This window comes from Monodon monoceros, unplaced genomic scaffold, assembly GCF_005190385.1.
Source record: "Monodon monoceros isolate NGI ecotype Baffin Bay Population unplaced genomic scaffold, NGI_Narwhal_1 Super_Scaffold_15, whole genome shotgun sequence".
NCBI classification, from domain to species: domain Eukaryota; kingdom Metazoa; phylum Chordata; class Mammalia; order Artiodactyla; family Monodontidae; genus Monodon; species Monodon monoceros.
The window spans coordinates 39,933,565-39,953,852 of record NW_021703771.1 but is presented as its reverse complement, the minus strand read 5'-3'; the positions used below and the strand labels follow the sequence as shown (position 1 = coordinate 39,953,852).

General features: G+C 36.2%; 1 protein-coding gene across 3 annotated transcripts in view; it reads left to right on the top strand.

Moving 5' to 3' along the window:
- WASF1 (WASP family member 1) overlaps positions 1 to 20,036 on the top strand; it is an 87,288-nt gene extending 67,252 nt beyond the window's left edge. Inside the window, exons 1-7 of one of the 3 annotated variants that reach the window (XM_029223701.1) lie at positions 8,177 to 8,255; positions 11,776 to 11,929; positions 13,000 to 13,117; positions 14,594 to 14,766; positions 16,392 to 16,571; positions 17,685 to 18,313; positions 19,176 to 20,033. In XM_029223701.1, the coding sequence (XP_029079534.1) occupies positions 11,796 to 11,929; positions 13,000 to 13,117; positions 14,594 to 14,766; positions 16,392 to 16,571; positions 17,685 to 18,313; positions 19,176 to 19,333 (1,392 nt within the window). In that variant the 5' untranslated portion in view covers positions 8,177 to 8,255; positions 11,776 to 11,795 and the 3' untranslated portion in view covers positions 19,334 to 20,033. Of the gene's footprint in view, positions 1 to 8,176; positions 8,256 to 11,775; positions 11,930 to 12,999; positions 13,118 to 14,593; positions 14,767 to 16,391; positions 16,572 to 17,684; positions 18,314 to 19,175 lie in introns of those variants that run through there. The other 2 variants (XM_029223699.1, XM_029223700.1) reach the window with 2 other exon arrangements.
- The last annotated feature ends 252 nt before the right edge of the window (positions 20,037 to 20,288 follow it).

Genomic DNA, 20,288 nt, shown 5'->3' with positions numbered 1-20,288 from the left:
CCTTCGTACAAGCACAGGTCACTGTCCACACCTCCCCTCCCAGGAGCCTCTGCAGCCTGCCACTGCCAGGGTCCCGTGATCCAGGGACAACTTCCCCAGGAGAACACACAGCATGCCTCAGGCTGTTGCAACGTCATGCCAGTCTCTGCTGCCACAGGTTCGCCCTGCATTCCGTACCCCTCCCTCCCATTGGCCTGAGTGAGCCACAGCCCCTTAATCAGCTGCTTCTTTAACCCCATGCTGTCTGGGTGGGGAACAGATGCCTTCAGGCGACCTACACGCAGGAGCGGGTCCAAATCCAAAGCTGAACCCCAGGAGCTGTGCGAACAAAGAAGAGAAAGGGGAATCTCTCCCAGCAGCCTCAGGAGCAGTAAATTAAATCTCCACAATCAACTTGACGTACCCTGAACCTGTGGAATACTGGAATAGACAACGAATCATCCCAAAATTGAGGCAGTGGACTTTGGGAGGAACTATAGACTTGGGCTTTGCTTTCTACATCTAATTTGTTTCTGGTTTTATGTTTATCTCAGTTTAGTATTTAGAGCTTATTAACATTGGTAGATTTGTTTATTGATTTGGTTGCTCTCTTCTTTTTTTTTCTTAATATATGTTTTTTTTTTCCTTTTTTTCTGAGCGTCTATGTCTGTGCTTCTTTGTGTGATTTTGTCTGTATAGCTTTGCTTCTACCATTTGTCCTAGGGTTCTGTCCAGTTTTTTTTGTTTGTTTTTGTTTTGTCATATAGATTTTAGCACTTATCATTGGTAGATTTGTTTTTTGGCTTGGTTGCTCTCTTCTTTCTTTCTTTCTTTTTTCTTTTTTCTATTACTTTTTTTTTTTTTTTTTTTTTGCGGTACATGGGCCTCTCACTGCTGTGGCCTCTCCCATTGCGGAGCACAGGCTCCGGACGTGCAGGCTTAGCGGCCACGGCTCACGGGCCCAGCCGCTCCGCAGCATGTGGGATCTTCCTGGACCGGGGCACAAACCTGCATCCCTTACATCAGCAGGCGGACTCTCAACCACTGCGCCACCAGGGAAGCCCTGCTTTTTTATTTTTAATAATAATTTTTTAATTTTAATAACTTTATTTTATTTTATCTTTATTTCATTTTTCTTCCTCCCTTTTATTTTGAGCCGTGTGGCTGACAGGCTCTCGATGCACTCCAGCCAGGTGTCAGGCTTGAGCCTCCGAGATGGGAGAGCCAAGTTCAGGACATTGGTCCACCAGAGATTTCGCAGCCCCACATAATATCAGTGAAAGCTCTCCCAGAGATCTCCATCTCAACGCTAAGACCCAGCTCCACTCAAGGACCAGCAGGCTACAGTGCGAGCACCCTATGCCAAACAACTAGCTAGACAGGAACACAACCCCACCCATTAGCAGAGAGGCTGCCTAAAATCATAAGGTCACAGACACCCCAAAACACACCAACGGACTCAGTCCTGCCCACCAGAAAGGCAAGATCCAGCCTCATCCACCAGAACACAGACACAAGTCCCCCCCCCACCAGGAAGCCTACACAGCCCACTGAACCAACCTTACCCACTGGGAGCAGACACCAAAAACAACAGGAACTACGAACCTGCAACCTGCAAAAACGAGACCCCAAACACAGTAACTTAAGCAAAATGATAAGACAGACAAATACACGGCAGATGAAGGAGCAAGGTAAAAAACCACCAGACCAAACAAATGAAGAGGAACTAGGCAGTCTACCTGAAAAAGAATGCACAGTAATGAGAGTAAAGATGATCCAAAATCTTGCAAATAGAATGGAGAAAATACAAGAAACGTTTAAAAAGGACCTGGAAGAACTAAAGAGCAAACAATGATGAACAGCACAATAAATGAAATTAAAAATTCTCTAGAAGGAATCAGTAGCAGAATAACTGAGGCAGAAGAACAGATAAGTGACCTGGAAGACAAAATAGTGGAAATAACTACCAAAAAGTAGAATAAAGAAAAAGAATGAAAAGAATTGAGGACAGTCTCAGAGACCTCTGGGACAACATTAAATGCACCAACATTCGAATTATAGGGGTCCCAGAAGAAGAAGAGAAAAGAAAGGGACTGAGGATATATTTGAAGAGACTATAGTTGTAAATTTCCCTAACATGGGAAAGGAAGTAGTCAAGTCCAGGAAGTGCAGAGTCCCATACAGGATAAATCCAAGGAGAAACATGCCAAGACACATATTAATCAAACTATTAAAAATTAAATACAAAGAAAAAAAAAGCAGCAAAGGAGAAGCAACAAATAACATACAAGGGAATCCCGATAAGGTTAACAGCTGATCTTTCAGCAGGAACTCTACAAGCCAGAAGGTAGTGACAGGACATATTTAAAGTGATGAAAGGGAAAAATCTACAACAAAGATTATCCAGCAAGGATCTCATTCATATTCGACGGAGAAATTAAAACCATTACAGACCAGCAAAAGCTAAGAGAGTTCAGCACCACCAAACCAGCTTTACAACAAATGCTAAAGGAGCTTCTCTAGGCAAGAAACACAAGAGAAGGAAAAGACCTATAATAACAAACCCAAAACAATTAAGAAAATGGGAATAGGAACATACATATCGATAATTACCTTAAATGTAAATGGACTAAATGCTCCCACCAAAAGACACAGACTGGCTGAATGGATACTAAAACGATATCCATATATATGCTGTCTACAAGAGACCCACTTCAGACCTAGAGACACATACAGACTGAAAGTAAGGGGATGGAAAAAGATATTTCAGGCAAATGGAAATCAAAAGAAAGCTGGAGTAGCAATTCTCATATCAGACAAAATAGACTTTAAAATAAAGACCATTAGAAGAGACAAAGAAGGACACTACATAATGATCAAGGGATCAATCCAAGAAGAAGATATAACAATTGTAAATATTTATGCACCCAAAAGAGGAGCATCTCAATACATAAGGCAAATGCTAACAGCCATAAAAGGGGAAATCGACAGTAACACAATAAAAGTAGGAGACTTTAACACCCCACTTTCACCAATGGACAGGTCATCCAAAATGAAAATAAATAATGAAACCCAAGCCTTAAACGACACACTAGACCAGTAGGACTTAACTGATATTTATAGGACATTCCATCCAAAAACTACAGAATACACTTTCTTCTCAAGTGCTCATGGAACATTCTCCAGGATAGATCATATCTTGGGTCACAAATCAAGCCTTGGTAAATTTAAGAAAATTGAAATCGTATCAAGTATCTTTTATAACCACAACGCTTTGAAACTAGATATCAATTACAGGAAGAAAACTGTAAAACATACAAACACATGGAGGCTAAACAATATGCTACTAAATAACCAAGAGATCACTGAAGAAATCAAAGAGGAAATCAAAAAATACCTAGAAACAAATGACAGTGAAAACACGATGACCCAAAACCTATGGGATGCAGAAGAAGCAGTTTTAAGAGGGAAGTTTATAGCAATACAGTCCTATCTCAAGAAACAAGAAAAATCTCAAATGAACAACCTAACCTTACACCTAAAGCAATCAGTGAAAAAAGAGCAAAAAAACCCCAAAGTTAGCAGAAGGAAAGAAATCATAAAGATCAGATCAGAAATAAATAAAAAAGAAATGAAGGAAGTAGTAGCAAAGATCAATAAAACTAAAAGCTTGTTCTTTGAGAAGGTAAAGAAAATTGATAAACCATTAGCCAGACTCATCAAGAAAAAAGGAGAAGACTCAGATCAACAGAATTAGAAATGAAAAAGGAGAAGTAACAACTGACACTACAGAAATACAAAGGTTCATGAGAGATTAATACAAGCAACTATATGCCAATAAAATGGACAACCTGGAAGAAATGGACAAATTCTTAAAATGCACAACTTGCCGAGACTGAACCAGGAAGAAATAGAAAATATAAACAGACCAATCACAAGCACTGAAATTGAAACTGTGATTAAAAATCTTCCAACAAACAGGGCTTCCCTGGTGGCGCAGTGGTTGAGAGTCCGCCTGCCAATGCAGGGGACATGGGTTCGTGCCCTGGTCCGGGAAGATCCCACATGCCGTGGTGCGGCTGGGCCCATGGGCCGTGGCCACTGAGCCTGTGCGTCCGGAGCCTGTGCTCTGCAACAGGAGAGGCCAAAACAGTAAGAGGCCCGCGTACCGCAAAAAAAAAAAAAAAAAAAAATCTTCCAACAAACAAAAGCCCAGGACCAGATGGCTTCACAGACGAATTCTATCAAACAGTTAGAGAAGAGCTAACACCTATCCTTCTCAAACCCTTCCAAAATATAGCAGAGGGAGGAACACTCCCAAACTCAATCTACGAGGCCACAATCACCCTGAGACCAAAAACAGAGAAAGATGGCACAAAAAAAGAAAACTACAGGCCAATATCACTGATGAACACAGATGCAAAAATTCTCAACAAAATACCAGCAAACAGAATCCAATAGCACATTAAAAGGATCATACACCATGATCAAGTGGGGTTTATACCAGGAATGCAAGGATTCTTCAATATACACAAATCAATCAATGTGATAAACCATAGTAACAAATTGAAGGAGAAAAACCATATGATCATCTCAATAGCTGCAGAAAAAGCTTTCGACAATGTTGAACACCCATTTATGATAAAAACTCCAGAAAGTAAGCATAGAGGGAACTTACCTCAACATAATCAAGGCTGTATATGACAAACCTACAGCCAACATTGTTCTCAGTGGTGAAAAACTGAAACCATTTCCTCTAAGATCAGGAACAATGCAAGGTTGCATACTCTCACCACTATTATTCATCATAGTTTTGGAAGTTTTAGCCACAGCAATCAGAGAAGAAAAAGAAATAAAAGGAATCCAAATCGGAAAAGAAGAAGTAAAGCTGTCACTGTTTGCAGATGACATAATACTATACATAGATAATCCTAAAGATGCTACCAGAAAACTACTAGAGCTAATCAATGAATTTGGTAAAGTAGCAGGATACAAAATTAATGCACAGAAATCTCTGGCATTCCTATACACTAATGATGAAAAATCTGAAAGAGAAATTAAGGAAACACTCCCATTTACCACTGCAACAAAAAGAGTAAAATACCTAGGAATAAACCTACCTAAGGAGACAAAAGACCTGTATGCAGAAAACTATAAGACACTGATGAAAGCAATTAAAGATGATACAAACAGCTGGAGAGATATATTATGTTCTTGGATTGGAGGAATCAACATTGTGAAAATGACTCTACTACCCAAAGCAATCTACAGATTCAGTGCAATCCCTATTAAACTACCACTGGCATTTTTCACAGAACTAGAACAAAAAATTTCACAGTTTGTATGGAAAAACAAAAGACCCCGAACAGCTAAAGCAATCTTGAGAACGAAAAACGGAGCTGGGGGAATCAGGCTCCCTGACTTCAGACGATACTACAAAGCTGCAGTAATGAAGACAGTATGGTACTGGCACAAAAACAGAAATATAGATCAATGGAACAGGATAGAAAGCCCAGAAATAAAGCCATGCACATATGATCACCTTATCTTTGATAAAGGAGGCTAGACTATACAATGGAGAAAGACGGCCTCTTCAATAAGTGGTGCTGGGAAAACTGGACAGCTACATGTAAAAGAATGAAATTAGAATGCTCCCTAACACCATATACAAAAATAAACTCAAAATGGTTAAAGACCTAAATGTAAGGCCAGAGACTATAAAACTCTTTGGGGAAAACATAGGCAAAACACTCTATGACATCAATCACAGCAACATCCTTTTTGACCCACCTCCTAGAGAAATGGAAATAAAAAATAAAAATAAACAAATGAGACCTAATGAAACTTAAAAGCTTTTGCACAGCAAAGGAAACCATAAAGAAGGCGAAAAGACAACCCTCAGAACGGGAGAAAACATTTGCAAATGAAGCACCTGGCAAAGGATTAATCTCCAACATATACAAGCAGTTCATGCAGTTCAATATCAAAAAAAAATAACCGAATCCAAAAATGGGCAGAAGACCTAAATAGACATTTCTCCAAAGAAGATATACAGATTGCCAACAAACACATGAAAGGATGCTCAACATCACTAATCATTAGAGAAATGCAAATCAAAACTACAACAAGGTATAACCTCACACCAGTCAGAATGGCCAAAATCAAAAAATCTAGAAACAATAAATGCTGGAGAGGGTGTGGAGAAAAGGGAACCCTCTTGCACTGCTGGTGGAATGTAAAGTGATACAGCCGCTATGGAAAACAATATGGAGGTTCCTTGAAAAACTAAAAGTAGAACTACCATACGACCCAGCAATCCCAATACTGGGCACATACCCTGAGGAAACCATAGTTGAAAAAGAGTCATGTACCACAGTGTTCAGTGCAGCTCTATTTACAATAGCCAGGACATGGAATCAACCTAAGTGTCCATCGACAGATGAATGGATAAAGAAGATGTGGCACATATATACAATGGAATATTACTCAGCCATAAAAAGAAATGAAACTGAGTCATTTGTAGTGAGGTGAATGGACATAGAGACTGTCATACAGAGTGAAGTAATTCAGAGAGAGAAAAACAAATACCATATGCTAACACATATATATGTGGAATCCTAAAAAAAAAAAAAAACTGGTTCTGAAGAACCTAGGGGCATGACAGGAATAAAGACACAGATGTAGAGAATGGACATGAGGACATGGGGGGGGGAAGGGTAACCTGGGATGAAGTGAGAGAGTGTCATGGACATATATACACTACCAAATGTAAAATAGGTAGTGGGAAACAGCTGCGTAGTCAGGGAGATCAGCTCGGTACTTTGTGTCCACCTAGAGGGGTGGGATAGGGAGGGTGGGAGGGAGATGCAAGGGGGAGGAGATATGGGGATATTTGTATATGTATAACTGATTCACTTTGTTTACAGCAGAAACTAACACACCACTGTAAAGCAATTATACTCCAATAGTGATGTTAAAAAAAAAAAGGAATTTACTACACAACTTTTTTATCCACGACCTTTGTTGTACATGTAATAGATTGGTGGCTTATGTATAAATGCCATTAGCATGAGTCTCCTGGGTTTTCTACTCTTTTTTTCCTTTTTCCTTTTTTTTTTTTTTTTTTTTGCGGTACGTGGGTCTCTCACTGTTGTGGCCTCTCCCGTTGTGGAGCACAGGCTCCGGACGCACAGGCTCAGCAGCCATGGCTCACGGGCCCAGCCGCTCCGCGGCATGTGGGATCTTCCCGGACCGGGGCACAAACCCGCGTCCCCTGCATCGGCAGGCGGACTCTCATCCACTGCGCCACCAGGGGAGCTTTTTTCCCCCTTTTTTACCTCTTCTTTTTGTATATTAAATAGCTCTTCATTTTCTGACATAAAATTTTTTTGGCCAGACTCTTCCTCCAATTTCTTTGTCTTTTTTCTCTTATAATTTGTTTGTATACATTTGTCTTAGAAATAATTTGAAAATTACCTTTAATTCTTAGGTTTGATTGTTTAAGAATGCAATTCCTTTTAATATGCTTTTGTGTGTGCATATTGCTAAACTGCTAGAATCTGATCTCGTTCTTTAAATGTTACTTCCCAATTTAAATCAACATTTCCAAAAGAAAAAAAAAGTTCCCAAATTGCCAGTATATAGGACAAAAGTGTTCTATGCTGAGATATTAAGCTAGGGATATTAGGTTAAAAAAATAATAATGGTAGAAAGTTTAGTGGTAAAACATTTCATGCCTTGATAGAATACATTGAGTGGTGGTGTTTCTCAAATGCCTCTTTCTGTTTTGTTTATTTTTTAAGAAAGAAAACTGAAACTACTAAGAACATAATTTTCACTTATCTACCCTAGAGTATTATTTAATGTGAATCTCTTATCCTCTGTTCAAAATATTTTTTGTGGAATAACATTTTTATTATAAATGTAAGTTATATAATAGATCTAAACTTGAACAGTAAAAATATTAAAATAGGGCTTCCCTGGTGGCGCAGTGGTTGCGAGTCCGCCTGCCGATGCAGGGGACGCGGGTTCGTGCCCCGGTCCGGGAAGATCCCACATGCCGCGGAGCGGCTGGGCCCGTGAGCCATGGCTGCTGAGCCTGCGCGTCTGGAGCCTGTGCTCCGCAACGGGAGAGGCTACAACAGTGAGAGGCCCGTGTACCGAAAAAAAAAAAAATTAAAGGATATCACTGGAAAAAGCAAAAGGTAGAATATAATGATGGCTGTTTCAGTGATTGAACCAACTTCTGACATAATTTAATGCCTGAATAAGGAGAGGTGAGTACTTAACTATGCTAAGTTTCCTCTACATGCAAAGATATAAACTCATAGGTCTGGATATGAGAAAAAATCAAGACAGTACTTTAAAAAAAAAACAGCTTTACTGAAATATATTTCATACACCCTACAATTAACTCGTCTAAAGTTAAAGTGTATGATTCAGTGGTTTTTAGCATTCTCACAGAGTTATGCAACTATCACCACAGTCAGTTTTAGAACATTTTCCTCACCCCAAAAAGAAACCCTATATCCAACAGTAGTTACTTCCCATCTCCCCTTCTCCGTAGCCTCCAGCAATCACTAATCTACTTTCTGTCTCTATGGATTTGCCTATTCTGGACATTTCATATAAATGGAATCATGCAATATATGGTCTTTTGTGACTGGCTTCTTTCTAAAGCCTAATGTTTTCAATATTGGTTCATTTTGTAGAATGTATTGGCATTTGCCTGATGACTAATGATGTTGAGCATCTTCTCATGGCTTATAAGCCACTTAGAATCAAGTCTCCAAGCAGGAAAGTGGTGGAGCTAGGACTTAAAACCAGGATTTACACCCAGGTTACTCTGAGTGAAGTGGACCAAGTGCGTGATTTTGAGACTGTGTACAAAACAGGGAGCAGATTGTTGGCATGTGGGTGACATGAAATGAGGTAAAGTCAGTGTAGTCATGCCAGATCTTTCTTTTGTCCAAGAAGTCAGGTATCTAGATTTTTATCTCTTACCTCTTGTTTTGAAATGTTGACAACTGCAACTAGTTCAGTTAAAAGCAACTAAGACAAAAATGATTCTATTTTTGTGCAAAGGGCTGGATCTATAACCTGACTTTACATTGTACCAAAAATCTAACAGAAATAGATAGTTAAAATGTGTTTCTTCCTTTAATAAAACTACAGTCAAATGTAATTCACAGTGATGTATAAATGTAAAAAAGAAAATTAATAAAAAGAATAATAAAACTTAACTTAAAAAAACAAAAGAAAAAAACAAAACAGGGTTTAAATGACTTACTGGCCATTTGTGTATCTTCTCTGGAGAAATATCTGTTCAGCTCCTTTTCCCATTTTTAATTCTGATTATTTTTCTTTTGATTGTTGAGTTACGCAAATTCTATATATATTCTGGATCCAAGTCCCAAACCTTATGATTTGAAAAGATTTTCTCTCATTCTGTGGGTTGTTTTTTACTGGTGGTATCCCTTGAAACATGTTTGTGTATATTATAATGTATACAATGTATATTGTTATACGTCATGAAATTCTTGAGATAAAAATCATTGCTAATATTAAAAAAAAATTTATGGCCATACTTTCAAATATGTCATTTATATCCAAAATTTCTTTTTTAAATAATTTAAACATGTAAGTTACAAGTACATTTCATCTAAAAATATAGAAATATACAGGCAGTTCTTTTATGTAACAAATAAAAATTAATATTTAGTTTGAAAATACTGTTAAATTTTAACAGATATTTTAGCATTCCCATTAAAATTGAAAATGAAAATACAGATACTAGTAAATAACTTAAGATGTGTTTAAGTGTTTTAAAAAATTCTTAATGTGCCAACAACTATCAGAATTATTCAGTTTCCTTTAAAATTATATGGAGCATTGGGAAAGAATTCAGAATCTAAAAGTTGAACTACTTAATTTGAAATTGTCATGGGGATGTTGAATAGAGGAATTTTCAAAGTTATTTAACCTAGATTTTTTAACTCAGTTAAAGTTCACATAAAATAACATTATGAGCCGAATAATAAATTACAGAATGTAATATCAATATTTTTGGGTTTTTAATTACCATTAAATACTAAGTAACAGTAATTTAGAAAGGGTAAAAAACTGAGTCTTTAAACAAAGATCTGTACCATTATCTTTAATTCAGTTATGTTTACAAACATATTGTGCTGACTTACTGTGTTATATAACACTAAGTAATATCAGATGTCATTGTTGGCAACTGGAAGGGGCTTTGTCACATTGTTCTGTTAACAAATGAGAGAAATGATAAATGAGAGGAGCTGAAGATAGAAAAATGCTTATTACTTTACATGTTCTTTATATCCTTTACTAAGACAGTTTTGGGAAATCAAACACTAGGTTTCATACTTAAGTTAATAAGTGGGGTAGGAGGGTGGCAAAAATTGATCCATTTTGATTGCAGAAAACGGAGGCCACTTCTGATAGGAGCCAGAGGAACAGCATGTGGTACTGTGGCAGAGAGATTAGCCTCAAAGGCAGACAGATCTGCGTTTTCTGTTCTGGCTCTACTGCTTATTAACCATTTTACCTTGGGCCAGTTATATAATATTTTCTAATGTTTAAAAATGGAATAATAATTCCTATCCCATTAAATTGTTATAAAGCTTAAGTAAAAATTAGTGAAAGCATCTAACACTATAGTTTATACTCATTAAGTACTCTTTAGTGATAGTGGGAAAAAAACTTTTTTCCTTCTCTGAATTTTATTTTGGTGTTTTTAAGTCAGATAGAAGTGGAATTGCTGGGAATGCAGTCATGTTGTGGCTATTGCATAGCCAGCCTCATTGCTCCACTTATTTCATAGACCCAAACATTCATGTTGAGTGAATTTTATTTGTAAGGATGAAAGAGATACTATTTTAGGGAGAAAAATAATTTAAGAATTGTTATGATTATTTAGTACTGACCTTTCTATGGTATAAGGCATTTGTACTAAAACCCATATTAGATACATTTTAAAAATCACCTAATTTTTTAATATCAAGAAATCACTCTAAGAGTTAAAAATCTAGTATTTTGGTAAATTTTTTATTTTAACATGCTGCACAGTCCAAAAGAAACTGAGCAAATGAAGTTATTTTAAATCCTCATATGTATGATGGGGCTGTGTTAACTTACTGGAGAAACTAATGTACAAGATAGCCTCAGTCTTCAAGACTTGTAGTTAATTGAAGACCCTTATAGAACAAGATAAAAGATAAGTGAAATAGACAACAGTACAGATTGCCCAGTACTTGAAAACTTAATTTTCTTTACAATAAGTTTGTTTTAACTTTATAGTCCATGTATCATACTTATAGCATACTTAAAGCATAGAGGGCAATAGTGCATTTAGCCCAGAATGCCACTGATAACTAAGTAATTCCTTCAGTGTTATTGGTATAAGCTAAATAAAAGTAATAAAGGGAGATGGAAAAAAGATTATAGAAAAAAAGAGGAAAATGTAGGTTGGTGGGGACTGGGGAGGGCAAGGAGAGAAAAGGAAAAGGTGCACTTGATGGGAAATGTAGCATATGCTTCAAGTGTCATTAGAGCCTTAGAAATCAGAGGTTGCATTAAAACCCATCTAATTGGAAAAATAAAGCACAAAATGATGTGGCATATAGTGATAGAACATTTAAAATATGGTTCCTGATTCATAAGCCACTAACAGTCATGACCTTCTGACTTTTAAACAAATACGGTATATGAATTTGTCCTTATGTTAAATCATCTTAGTAAAATAAAACAATACATTTTGGATTTTTGTTTTAGTGTCTTTGCAAGATATAACCATGAGAAAAGCTTTCCGAAGTTCTACAGTTCAAGATCAGCAGCTTTTCGACCGCAGGACTTTGCCTGTTCCATTACAGGAGACGTACGATGTTTGTGAACAGCCTCCACCTCTCAATATACTCACTCCTTACAGGTCAGTACGCTAATAAGTAAGAAGGCCGGTTATTTATTTCAGACTTCAAGTTCAGATATGTAGCAGTCTACCTTTAAATGCTAAATCCCCAAACATTTTTTATTTCACTGGCCTCCTGAGCAATGCAGAGAACCCTCCTTATCCACCACCTTTAGAAAACCTTTGCTTTATTCACTAGGTGAGTTCCCAAGGTTTGGGCATACAAAAAACAAGACTTACTCAAAGGGGTTGTTTTGACAAGTGTTTTTAAGAAAAGCCAATGGCAAACATGAATATGAAGAGACAAGGAGTTGTTATTGTCTTTTTAATTTAATTTCTAATTAGATGGAAAAGAAAAAATAAAGAGTTCAAAATCCCACCACATTAATAAAATATTGTTTTTTTTCTGGTTCTTGTCTACTCTTGATCTTTGCATTAAATATCTGTGTATTGAATATGTAGAATCTGTTTTTAAATTTTTTTTACCATTTAAAAAACTCTGGACTTATTCAGCCTTTCTTTGGGGTCTTTCACATGAATTGTTAAATGGGTGATTTAAGAGGCACGACACGTGTCCTGAATAAAATGGTATTTGGATAGTTATTTGAAACTATTTGTCAGTATGCAAGGCATTGGATATAACTATTACTATTAGAATGACTATTTGGTGATATTTTTTGGATTTGGTAAGATGATAAGTAAATTAGAGTATTGGCAGAAACCCTGTATAGTTTCTCTGTTCTGTTGTCCTTTCAGGCTTTTCTCTTTGGCAGAATCATTTGTAATTACTGGAATTTCCCACAGGACTTATAGAAAACTTGGCATTCAGCAGAAGTTAGGGATGAAAATTGTCCAGTTGTACCTTTAAATTATTAATACCAACTCTGAAAAACTTCTGGTTTTCCAGAAGTTTCCTGTCTGATTTGTGAGAAATGTTCTATTGGTGCATATTCTCATTTATTTTGTCAATATTTTTACACATGCTATATTTTGTTAATGTAAGAGGAAACAATTTTAGTAAAATTACTTCTATTCCTATTGCCTCCCTAAGTCTTACTAATGTATATTTTAATTGATATTTTATACTTCAGAGATGATGGTAAAGAAGGTTTGAAGTTTTATACCAATCCTTCATATTTCTTTGATCTATGGAAAGAAAAAATGTTACAAGATACGGAGGATAAGAGGAAGGAAAAGAGGAAGCAGAAGGTATTTCAAAAAATTGAAGTTAGTTTTCATGTATTTGTGATTTGTTGCATATGTGGGACTTTATTAATTCTGTACTTTGACAGTTTTATTTTATTTGGTCCATATGGTCAAATACTGAAGTCTTTATAACCACGCAGAAAGATCACAGTCTAATGGGGAGCAAATGAACAATTAGGTTATTATAATACGGTGTGATAAATGCCCACCTAACAGAGAGGTATGCATGGAGGGTTTGAGTAGCACAAAATAGCACCTGCTTTAGGGAGGACGGGGCTGATAAACACTTCAACAAAGCTTATAATGAATCTTGACGAACAAATAAGAATTAAGTGGTCCAGGGAAGAGAAAGGCATTCTGCTAAAGCAGAGCAAAGGAATATTGTACAGATATTGGTAAAGTAGATTAAGTTAATATTTTCTTACCACAGAGCATATCCTAAATGGAAAGCTTATAACAGTCTCACTAAATTCCTGTTACCTGTCTGCTGTATTATCATTTTCTACTTTCTAATAAAATTCACTTGGATCTGTTTTATTCCATGTTAATGATAACTAGAAATATAGAAGGAGGAAGCAAAGTTGGATTTAGGCAGAATTATGAAGGTGGCAAAGTTTGTCTTTATCATCCCTCTGTTTCTTCTATAGCTATCTCTGCTCTCCCTGCTCTTCCCCAAAATGCCTACATGTTATTATTTTCTGCACAAGACAGTGTACCAGTGTTCTAGCCAGAGTTTGCAGACTGGTGACTGGTAGCCCAGACTATGCTTGCAAGCAGTTTTGTTTGACAAACACAGTGGTTTTTAAATTTTTGAACTGGAATGCCTTAGATGGACATACCCATCTAGTTCAGTGCAGGCCTCATCTTATATCTGACCCTTTTTATTCACGTATGTTACCTGCTTGGCCCCTTTGGTTTCTTTCTATACTTTTTCTCCCACAGTTGGAATCACTTTTTGTTTTATTTTTCAAATACCCTATTTTCTGTTGAGTGACAGTTATTATGGTTTAATTGGGTAATTGGATTTTTTTCTAATGTATTGGCTAGCTAATTAGTCGTTTCTCAGATAATATAACTTTAGTAAATTTTCAGGTTTTGGCTAGAGGTAGGCAGTGCCATTAATTGTAGAAATTTCACTCATTATAGCAAAAACTAATAATGTGGGAGCAGAGTTGATGAATCTTTTTTCATCTGAAAGGACTTTCTGACCTCAAGTTTTATTATGTAGACATACTATTTTTATCTGATACATCAATTTCATTTAAAGGTTAAAAATGCATTCGAAAGTGGGATTACCAACAAACTAGCTAAGATTTAACTCTGAATGCACAAATGAACTGTATCTGTGTTACTTTTACTATATTATGATGACATTGTCTTTTTCAATACTGATGTTAGAATTCTATTTTCATTGTTATAACCTCTTTTTAAAAACGTAGTACTTCAGCATTTGGCTTTGTTTCAATACATCTGTTATAGCAGAAAAATCTAGATCGTCCTCATGAACCAGAAAAAGTGCCAAGAGCACCTCATGACAGGCGGAGAGAATGGCAGAAGCTGGCCCAAGGTCCAGAGCTGGCTGAAGATGATGCTAATCTCTTACATAAGCATATTGAAGTTGCTAATGGCCCAGCCTCTCATTTTGAAACAAGGTTTATTTTCTTTTGTTTGTTTTTTTAAACAAAATTAATGGTAAAACACTGGCTTTATTTCTAATATCTATATGTCTAAGTCTTAGGTCCTGAACTGTTGAATTGACAGACCCTGTTCTATAAGTATTGAGTTGATTTTGAAACCCTGACCATTGTGAGCCTATTGAAGTCTGATCTTGGGCAGATCATTTTTGTATCCGGACTTCAGTTTTCTCATCTATAGAAAGAAGTGGTTGGAGTAGATGATCTTCGATGTTTTAACTTTCATATGAGGTCTCAGCTCACTCTCAGTAGTTCAGGCAGAGTCTGTTAGAATTTCATAATAGAGTAATGGGGTCTGGATTTTTTTTTGGAGTATTATTGATTCACTGCATATAAAATAGGAGTTGGAAGTGGGTTATATTTTGTTCCTTTTTCTTTCCCCTGACTGCCTTTCTATGCCACATCTTCCACCTCAGATATATCAGGACTTTCAAAACAAAATTACTCATCCCCTTTTGCAGAAATATGCAATAGGTCCTTTTCCTTTCTCAGTGGCCAGGGACCCTATCTAACTAATATGCAACCCTAACAAACATTATACTAGCATCTCTCTGTGAAGAGATTTGTGTACAGTTGATTATAGTTATTATTATATGTTTTATAGTTATTGATTTTTGAATGGAAAACAACTTAAGACTTTCTTTCGAATAATACATGTAAATTATTGGGTCATAAGTGTAAATTATTTTGGCCTACTTTAGGAGTAATATACATATAAGGTACTATCTATATGTAGTACTGAAAGAAAGAGACTGAAAGGATTGATTTTTTTTTAAATTAATAATCTGTAGACAGACATTTATTTCTAATCACTGTTAAGTGATTGAGGTATTGAGCTGACCCAGTTGTGTAAATATAATAATTTCTAACTTGCTTTGTACACATCTTTTAAATCCAGCTTTGTCTCCAGCATGCACTACAGTCAGTAAATATTTATGTCTTCACATGCTCAAGGTATCTAAAATTTTGCTTAAATCTGACTCAAGTCACATGTTATTATGTTACTCAGCTATTTTCTGAGTACCCTAGCACCTTTGAAAACAGCAAAAAGACAAAAACAATGTAGTTAGCCATGTCTGTGCTACTAGTATCACAGACCTATCTCCCTTGGGCACCAGATACTTGGAAGTCATTTAGGTTTAAAAGAACAGCAGGATATTCTGGTGGTAGAAAATTCCAGTTTTCATATTCTAGCTTGTTGTCATTGCCATCTTATTGTAAAGAAAAAAATTAAATAGAGGCAGATAGCTTTGAACACAATTGGCTGAAAGTTATTTTCTTTTCTTGTTTATCAGATTATGAAAGTAATACTTTTCACCCTTGTGAATTGAATTAGTATTATATTATAAAATAATAAAATAACTGAAGGTCATCATAATAACCTGAATCAGCAAGGAAAGGTTGCGTTGTGAGCAGCATTCTGTGTTTTAAAAGCAGGATGAATGTAATAAATTTCTGAAAGAAGTTTCTTAAAGTAGTTAAAATATTGGCATTCAAAGGATAAACCTTCAATATCTCATGTAGAACATTTTACTTCACCAATAATTCAAGAAAAATACACTGATACTGTATGTATTTTTTAGACCGCAGACATATGTGGATCATATGGATGGATCTTACTCGCTTTCTGCCTTGCCGTTTAGTCAGATGAGTGAGCTTCTGACGAGAGCTGAGGAAAGGGTCTTAGTCAGACCACATGAACCACCTCCACCTCCACCAGTGCATGGAGCAGGAGATGCAAAACCCATACCCACCTGTATCAGGTATGTCAGAACAAGCACAAGATGTTTCATCTCAGATGTTGGTAACCTTTTTCTTTAAAGGCCCATATAATAAATGTTTTCGGCTTTAGGACATATGGCTTCTGTCACAACTACTCAACTCTGCCATTGTTGAATGAAAGCAGCCATGGACTATACATAAACAAATGAATATGTTTGTGTTTCAACAAAACTTTATTTACAAGAACAGGGATCGGGTCAGATTTGGCCCGTAATTTGCCAGCCTCTCATAAGAGCTGACACATTCTCTTGGGAAATTTTAGCTAATGATAACTTAAAGATTAAAGTGTGTTTCATTTTATTATAGCTTTGTTATCAAGCACATGATCTGCAATGTATTAATAAAAATTAAGAATTTTTGGTATGTGGTTAGGACAAAGAAATGGGAACCAAAGACTTAATTATAAATGTTAATTTAATATTAGGGGAAATACTCTAGAATTTGAGAGAGTATAGGCAATTGCTCATAATAATCTTTTAGTAAAGCTTTTTGAAGTTTCATTTTGTCCACTGTTATCCACATTATAATTTTTTTTCATAGAGAAATAGAGATCAGCTTTACAATTTCCAGTTAAAAAGATCAATCTTATGTTACTGACTCATTTGATGTTCCATCCTCAGCAAGGAAGAGGGCCATAAATTTCCTTTTGTGGTTTGTAATTAGTTGTCATTGATTTAACTGAAATGACATATAATGAGTCTTAATAGCTTCAATACAAATACAGTATTGTTTTGGCCACAGGTATAGCAATACAAATGTTGTAATATGATAAATGTTGAGTCATTATGAAGACTCATATCACAGTGTAAAACTGAGCATTTTATCAAAGGAAGGATAAAATGCTCGAGTGGATATGAAAGTTGCATGAGAGGATGAGATCATTTAGAATATTATAAATCAAAGCACCACGTATTGATTTTCTTGTTAGTGTACTTTTAGTTCTCATTTCATTCTAAATATTGCTGAAGAATTTTTAATTTTTATAGGAACATGTTAATGCCTCTACCTTGATAGAATTACTGGTAGCCATTTATGTTTTGTGTGGTTAGCTTTTTCTCTTTAAGTAACTTGCTGGGATCTCTTTATCATTTCAGTTCTGCTACAGGTTTGATAGAAAATCGTCCTCAGTCACCAGCTACAGGCAGGACACCTGTGTTTGTGAGCGCCACCCCACCACCTCCTCCACCACCTCTTCCATCTGCCTTGTCAACTTCTTCATTAAGAGCTTCAATGACTTCGACTCCCCCCCCACCAGTACCTCCCCCACCTCCACCTCCAACCACTGCTTTGCAAGCTCCAGCAGTACCACCGCCTCCAGCTCCTCTTCAGATTGCCCCTGGAGTTCTTCACCCAGCTCCTCCTCCAATTGCACCTCCTCTAGTACAGCCCTCTCCACCAGTAGCTAGAGCTGCCCCAGTATGCGAGACTGTACCAGTTCACCCACTCCCACAAGGAGAAGTCCAGGGGCTGCCTCCACCCCCACCACCGCCTCCTCTGCCTCCACCTGGCATTCGACCATCATCACCTGTCTCAGTTGCAGCTCTTGCTCATCCTCCTTCTGGGCTACATCCAACTCCATCTACTGCCCCAGGTCCCCATGTTCCATTAATGCCTCCATCTCCTCCATCACAAATTATACCTGCTTCTGAGCCAAAGCGTCATCCATCAACCCTACCTGTAATCAGTGATGCCAGAAGTGTACTTCTGGAAGCAATACGAAAAGGTAATTTTCTCAAGAGCCGTTAAAAGCGTTGCAATGGTAGCATTAGAACCTTTCTAAATATTGGAGACAATAATGTTTTCTTCATTTATAAAAGTTTAGATGCTCATGTTTTTGTACAAGTGGTCTTTAGAAAGTAAAGCTATGTTCAATTTATATTTTAAGTCTTTTTCAAGAAAATATGTCACATTAATCATTTTATTTTCATACTTAGTAGGTATTCTTGAAATGTTTATTGAATGAATGAGAAATTAAAAGTATCAGACTTAAATGTTATAGAAAATTTAGTTAAAACCCTTTGTAAATATTATATTCAATATATATAACTCCTTTTAAAATGGTATTTTCTTCAGTGTTAAGGCTGTCCATTTGATATGTAAGTGACACTTGCTTTACCAATACCTTTAAAGGATTAAGGTTCCTACCTTAGTAACAAAGGAACAACCTGTCACATTCATTTATTTATTCAGCCAACGTTTCCTACTATATGCCAGGCAGTAACACTATAGAATGAATAATAGTGCCTTTCCCTCAAGTACTGGGGAGAACAAAGCCACAGAAAATATGCTCAGCGATGTTTAATTTATTTGACCGTAGAGGTAACAAACAAAAGAAATGTATCACCTGGTTAACTTTAGGAGGTGGTGAGTAGGGAAGCACAATAGACCATAATGGCTAAATAAACTATAGGCATCCACTGGGGTATGTGGTAAGTTTCATCAAATCTTCAAATTCTTTTTAATAGATCTTGCTTTTTATTTTCCTGTTAGTATTTCTCATGTGTATTTGAATTTATTCGATTAATAATATCTAATAATATCTAGTATTTTGGTTTACAATGAATGGTTTGGATTTACTATATCAGGTATTCAGCTACGAAAAGTCGAAGAGCAGCGTGAACAGGAAGCTAAACACGAACGCATTGAAAATGATGTTGCCACCATCCTGTCCCGCCGTATTGCTGTGGAATACAGTGATTCAGAAGATGATTCAGAATTTGATGAAGTAGATTGGTTGGAGTAAGAAAAAATGCATTGATAAATATTACAAAACCGAATGCAAATGTCCTTTGTGGTGCTTGTTCTTTGAAAATGTTTGGTCATTCCAGTGTTTTGCTTTCTTTTCCTTAAGGTAAATAACCCTTTTCCTCCATAATTTTTGATTTCTAAGAAAAATATTAGCATACATTTCAAACTAAATGTTTTACAGTGGCTTATCTTTTTTTATTTTTCCCTGAAAAGGCATCATTTGGTCAAATAAACCACTAAGTATTAAGCATGGACAGCTGTTATTAGAGTAGCTGATTCAGTTTTTTGATATATCTTAATTGTGCACTTTGTGAATTTTAATTTAAAGAGAGCAACTGAGATTAAAAATCTTGAGGGCAGCTGTATCTGTTAATGAGCCTTATTCCATTTCCTGACGTTTTAAAAGAAGAAACACTACCTTTATATGAATACACTCAGAAAGTACATTTAGCTTGTAGTATTGAATTCTCTTAAAGGAATGCTTGAATTTTTAATTATTGTTTTATTGTTTTAAAATACTTGCCTTATTTGAATGTTTAGCAGTATCCCCTTCCTACTTATATATTGTGTGGTACAATTTTGCTTGCCTATAAGAGTTTAAAAATTTTCCATGTGAAATACTCTGACATAAACCATGTAACTTACATAACTGTTAAGAATAACAGTCTGATTTAATAAATGGTTCATTTTAAAGGTTCATGGGTGTTACCTCTTTGAATAAAACTTTCTGATAGTTTATCAAATAATATAAAGTAGGCTCTAAATAGTCAATGAAAAATTTAAAAACTACTTAAGCTCTATAATTTCCTCTTAATTGTACAGACTCATATTGTCTAGTGCATAAGGTAGCTTTCATGTCATTTTTTCCCTAAAGTCAAAAGTCAGTATTTTTCAACTCCTTATGCTCTTAAATTAAAATCTCAACTTGCTCTCTAATTTCAGCACATCTT